The sequence below is a fragment of the Engystomops pustulosus genome, chromosome 5 (assembly GCF_040894005.1).
Source record: "Engystomops pustulosus chromosome 5, aEngPut4.maternal, whole genome shotgun sequence".
Classification (NCBI taxonomy): Eukaryota; Metazoa; Chordata; class Amphibia; order Anura; family Leptodactylidae; genus Engystomops; species Engystomops pustulosus.
Window position 1 is genome coordinate 198284701 of NC_092415.1, and position 6222 is coordinate 198290922.

The window sequence follows — 6222 nt, forward strand, 5'->3', positions numbered from 1 at the left end:
CGTGGCGTTTTGAACCCGTTTTTAGTCCATTTTTAAGCATGCGTTTTCCGTTTTTGAAAACGTATCTGTTTTTGTCTGGTTTTAATTAAGATATTTGTGAAAAACTGAGAAAAACGCATGCGTTTTTTAACAGACTGAAAACGCATGACTAAAAACTGATTCAAAACGCCACGTGTGACACCACCCTCAGGAGAGGTAATTTGGCTAATTATATTACGTTACGTTATAATGTTAACATTTCCAAATACAAAATGCAGTGTAAACATGTCAACATGTATTGACAAAACGTACACGCAAATGTTAACAGTAATGTAATAAAGCAAATCACCTCTCCTCAGCCGTTGTAATTTGTTTCAAAATGCAATGAAAACACAGTCAAAACGCTGTGTGCTGCCAATGTGCTTAGATTATCAGGGTCCAGGGTTTATTTACACTTTAATTTAGCTTCTAAACATTCACTAGTATCTGACACATAGAAAGAGAGAGGTGAGACACGTCAGAGATGAGATTCATGAGATGAATATATATATTATAACACACACAGTCAGCTCTGCTATATGCCTCCCTCCCAAATCTGTAGCTTGCAGAGTAAATCTCTGCACACTGCTGCTTGCCGGCAGGAAGTGCCTGTGCCTGAGATGGTCTGGAAATGCAGGGAGGAGGGCCAGGAGGCAGAAAAGCCATTCACGAAAAGAATCTTGCCATAGTCAGATGATTTGCGGCCGTATCCAGGGGCAGCCAAAATTGTATACACCAGGACTCTGCAACAAGGTGTAATTATATCTGTGAAATGCTGTGTTTTTTTGCTAATAACAATGAATTAGAGACTGTGTTATTTTGTTATCCTGAGTATATTTAAGACTATTGTCTTTGTGTCTTTAACTCTTTAACTCTGTTTTCATCTTTATATAGATTTTCACAAGCAAGGAGGTTAAAGTGTATTCCATGGATATCATTATACCGTTACTGTTCATGATGAGTAATAACAACAAAAACAAAGAACAACAATGTAGACAGACGAGACAACGAATGAAACGCGATAGAAAATTTAGAATTAGAACAGAGTTTTCCACTTTTGACGACACAGAATATGTCCAATGCTGTGGGCTAAGCAAAGCAGCAACTCTTGAACTTTACTCCAAAATAGAAAGCAAGATTGAATCGAGTACAAAACGGTCAATACCTGGAATACTGAAATTGGTTTCTGTGCTTCATTATCTGAGAACTGGAGAACTTCAGCACTCTGTAGCTGCAAGATTTGGTTTCACCCAGCCTACGTTTTCACGGTTTAGAAAGCAAGTGATCGACTCCATTGTGTCAATCTGCTGCGATTACATTAAATTTCCTTGTGACGCAGAGGAACAAAACCGATACAAAGAGGCTTTCTTCCACGTAGCGGGGATACCCAATATTATAGGCATTATAGATTGCACTCATGTGGCAGTGATTCCAGGAATAAACTATTGGGACCATCATTTTAAAAATCGTAAAATGTTTACTTCCATAAATGTCCAAATGACATGTGGCCCGTGGTTAAATATCATAAATGTTGTGGCCAGATTTCCCGGAAGTACACACGACCAGTATATATTAGAAAATAGCGGCCTGGGTAAAAATTTTGAAAGAGGCGATTATGGAGATTGCATTCTCTTAGGTAAGATTACATTAAATTAACTTATTGCTAAATGAATGATCAACCAGCCACTCGGCGTACATAAGAAACCAGTCGCATTTGTTTAGTTTTAGATGCGTATAAAGCTGCAATGCAGCCGATGCCTGAGATTGGATCTCAACCTAAGCTTGGCACAAGTTGATTTCTACCCCCGAGATCAACCTAAAGTAGTGATCGGTCACTTTTTATTTGGCAGCTCTAGAATCCATATTGAGAATGTGTATCCACAATGAATAGTTCTTCTATTGTTAATATGGATTTGTCATCAATTGCACTCAATATTTTATTAACACTTTTGTGCCAGTTTTCCGTCTGACTTTGCATTGAAAAGAACGTGCAAACTGCTTGTACATGTATTTATAAAATGAGTGCGCCAGTTTTGTGTCGCGGCTGCTCTGTGTCCAACAAGACAGAAAAAAATGTGCACCCAAAGGGGCTGTTACTGCTTAGTCGGAATTTGCGCCACATTTATTTCTGACATGCGCCCCAATTCTGAAGCATGAACAAAGTGCACCCAAAATAATGGTGCCCACTTCCCAAGGAGCGCAGGGGACGCTAGATTCATGAAGAACGTGTGCCAGTTTTGAAAAATCTGGCACTCCCTGCATACTACACAGGCAACTGCACATAGTACAGACTGCACTAGTTATGATAAATGTGTACCTTTATGTTCATAACCCCTTGGAGCCAATACTTATCAAAAAGTTAATCCACAAAAAAAACCTAAGTAATTTAATTATTTTATATTTTGTTTTTGTTTTTTTAAAGGTGATTATGGATATAATTTAAAGAAATGGCTCCTTACGCCCTACATAAGCCCATGCAACAGATCAGAAGAGAACTTTAACGTTGCCCATTGTGAGACCAGATCTGTAGTAGAAAGGCTTTTCGGGGTCCTCAAAAGTCGCTTCCGTTGTCTCGACCAACCAGAGAGAGCATTTCAGTTTCATCCTGAATTTGTATACAAGACTGTACTTGCTTGTTCAGTGTTGCATAATCTTGCCATGCAGCATCACCTGAGTTTGGAGATTGCAGATGATCTAAGAGATCACATTGATTATCAAGGCGAAGAAAGCACAAGTGCTACAACCGATGGACTCCAATTAAGGAGTCAAATCGCTGCAAATTTATTTCAATCAGAAAGCACAAGTACTTGCATTTTTTGTTTTACATTAATCTCCAATGTAACCTATGTTGCAACTCCAACAATGGTTTCATCTTTGTGGATATATTTTGGTTAATCTTTATGGTACCATCTTTATAAGAACGTCCAGGCTGTTTCTTGGTGATAAGTACATTTCAGAGTACAGTATTGGCTTCTATAGTAGACGTGTTCCATATACCATTTGTATACCAACATTGTGTTTCCTTAGTTTAAAAGGAATTATAAGGGTTATTTTTTTTCGTGTGTTTGTAGTCAGGAATTCTACAAATATACCATCTCTAAATGAGATAATAAATGTAGTCCAGAAGAATTTATTAAATTGAACATTTACTGGAGTGCAGGAAAGGCACCTAAAACTTGGTTACAAATGCTGTGGAACTTGGACAGAGTTAAAAAAAATATGCAGTTACATGATATACTGTATATATGTTGTCAACTAATAACTTGTGTCATATTTGCTATTTGTTGATATTGGGCATCAGTTTACATTTTTGCACTTCTTCTTTCTATTTGATTCTAAAAATACTGTTATTATACTTTTTAAGGCTACATTGAAGTTCTGGCCACACCGTAGCACGGTGAGCACACGTCAGCGCCCGGGGGAGAGGAGGAGGGGGTGAGCGCTGATCACCCCCGCCCCTCTCCATAGTGATATATGGAGCACGACGCCATATTCTGGGGAAATATAGGACATGTCCTATCTTTCTCCCAGCTACGAAACTGTGCCACTCCCATACGGCGTCGTGCGACCATTGCCGTCTATGGGGGACGTAAATACGATGGCCGTATATACGTCCCCCATGCGGCTGTGTGAATGTAGCCTAACCCTTATTTTACATGCACTTATTTTTGTTGAACAATTAAACATTGTGATTTTATAACAATGTACATGTACCTTTCCAACTGTGTTGAGAAACTTAAAAAAAAGTAAGTTTTAAATAAAAAAAACATAAATTCTGCTCAAAGGGAAGCTGTCACCACTAAACCCTAAAATAAACAGTACCTTACAGGGGACTCTAATTGTGGTGTAATGATACCTGTGTGGGTCCTCTGCATTGGTGCTTCGGCATAAAAAAACATTTTTATACTCCATCATTATAATCTCTGGTCAAGGAGGTGGGACAGACTCCCCCGCCTCCTCTTAGCGGCTATAGCTGGTGAAATACACCCCTTGTCACAACCCCTGCTCGTCATTTGAAAAATGTAGCACATGTGCAGTGCACCAGACATGTTGCAGATGCAGCAATGCACCACGTATGTGCAAGTATTATGAGCACAGCATTTGGGAGAGAGAACTAGCCGGCACTGCTGACTGTTACTGATGTAGATTGGGCCAGCTAGAATCAGGCGCCCTGCACAAACATGTTAGACGCCCCACGCATGTGCTAGTTGGGGGCTTTGACAAGGGACAAGTGGAGGTGGTGGAAATGGCTGGTTCCAAGAGCTCTCCTGCCACCTCGACTGGATCTGAGATAATGATTGGGAATTAAAGACGACCCTCACTGGCACAATTACACCACGATTAGTCACCTGTAAGGTCCTCTCTATGGGTTATTGTAGAGTTTTGTGGTTACAGGTTGCCTTTAACCTCATATCGTAAATATATTGCCATGTGTGATAACGGATGTTACTTTGAGGCCTGTAATATCTCGATGGAATATTGGACTACAGGCGGTCCCCTACTTAAGGACACCCGACTTACAGACAACCCATAGTTACAGACGGACCCCTCTGCCCACTGTGACCTCTGGTGAAGCTCTCTGGATGCTTTAAAATAGTCCCAGATTGCAATAATCAGCTTAAAATTGTCTGCAATGAAGCTTTATTGATAATTCTTGGTCCTATTACAGCAAAAAAATTTGAAACTCCAATTGTCACTGGGGCAAAAAAAAAAAATTGTCGGGAACTACAATGATAAAATATACAGTTTCGACTTACATACAAATTCAACTTAAGAACAAACCTACAGTCCCTATCTTGTATGTAACCCGGGGACTGCCTGTATATGTGTCCTATTTTCATTTTGAACATTTTTTTTTCCCAATCCTATGTTTAGTATGTTATTCATCAAAGGAGTTTCACTATTTGTGGCTTGCCTCTCACAACAATGTTAAAAAATGTTTAATTCATTTTAACTATATAACTCTGAGTGAAATACATTAATTTTATGATCTTGGAAAAAAGGGTTTTTCTGTAAACAACGAAGATTGGTAAAATTAGTTTTTCATTATATTGGTAAATCATTAATGTAATAAAACTTACAGCAATTACTACATTGTTCATTGTTTATTTTTTTATTTTTTTTTTTTGTAGACTCTTGTTTGTTTCTGGCGCTGAGGCCAGGCCCAGACCCCCACATAGCAGCCTCTGATCCAGTACATATCTCATATGTCCTTAGCTATAGAGGTCCTCACCCCGTGAGGACATATGAGAAAGGGTTAAAACTCAACCCATTAAACTATTTATCAAAACAGCCTTTGTTATTCTTGTTAATCCTCTAAGCATTTTACATGAATTAAATGAATTTGTAAAATTTTGGCAATGAAGTTATTTAGGCCTAAAATTAACACCTTCAAGGAGGAGAAAACATGTTCTCAGATTTTTAGGTAAGTTTTTTTTTTCATGTTATTGGTTGGACCACAGGGGCATTTAAAGTTAAAATTATTTCTTACGACCCCCTTTAACCTTTTTAACAGCGAGCACTGTACATGTACAACGTATGGAGAGGGCTCACGGGTGGAACCCTGTGCCGGGACAGATCGTGGGTCCTGGGCTCACACCCAGGGCAGACGGCACACAACTGCACTAGTGCAATGTACATGTCTGTTTTCACTGACCATATGTGCAGTAGTATATACAAGTGTCATCCATGAAAAAACAGATGGTTGCTAGCAAATAATCTTCAAATGTATTTATTATTTTTTTTTCTTTTTTAAGTTATACCCTTATTGACGCGGCCTGAAAAGGCTTTAATGACTGGGGCATTTTTAGCGAATTTTAGCATGTGGCGGTTTAAGGATCATAATTTTTGTTTTGTGTGTGTGCTGCCTTAAAAACACCTAGGGCTAGTTAAAATGTAATAAAATTTTATAGATTTCTTTTTTTTTTTTCATTTTTAGTTATTTGGAATTAAGTGAGTGAAAAAACACCCGACTTACAGACAACCCATAGTTACAGACAGACCCCTCTGACCTCTGGTGAAGTCTCTGGATGTTACTATAGTCCCAGATTGTAATAATCAGCTGTAAAGTGTCTGTAATGAAGCTTTATTGATAATCCTTGGTTCCATTGCAGCAAAATATGTTTAAAGTCAAATTGTCACTGGGGCAAAAAAAATTTTTGTCTGGATCTACAATTAGTTTAGACTTGCATACAAATTCAACTT

General features: G+C 38.6%; 1 protein-coding gene across 1 annotated transcript; it reads left to right on the forward strand.

The window, feature by feature from the left end:
* Positions 1-975: 975 nt before the first annotated feature.
* On the forward strand, positions 976-3411 carry LOC140134165 (putative nuclease HARBI1). Its single transcript, XM_072154800.1, has 3 exons — positions 976-1654; positions 2441-2821; positions 3383-3411. Exons 1-3 carry the CDS (start codon positions 976-978, stop codon positions 3409-3411), a joined length of 1089 nt encoding a protein of 362 aa, XP_072010901.1.
* Positions 3412-6222: the final 2811 nt, after the last annotated feature.

What these genes read in the sequence shown, in the direction of transcription:
- LOC140134165 (XM_072154800.1), top strand. Translation starts at nt 976, where the DNA reads ATGAGTAATAACAACAAAAACAAAGAACAACAATGTAGACAGACGAGA. An exon ending in TGGAGATTGCATTCTCTTAG is followed by an intron (nt 1,655 to 2,440) that starts GTAAGATTACAT and finishes GTTTTTTTAAAG; the next exon opens with GTGATTATGGATATAATTTA. An exon ending in ATTTCAATCAGAAAGCACAA is followed by an intron (nt 2,822 to 3,382) that starts GTACTTGCATTT and finishes ATACTTTTTAAG; the next exon opens with GCTACATTGAAGTTCTGGCC.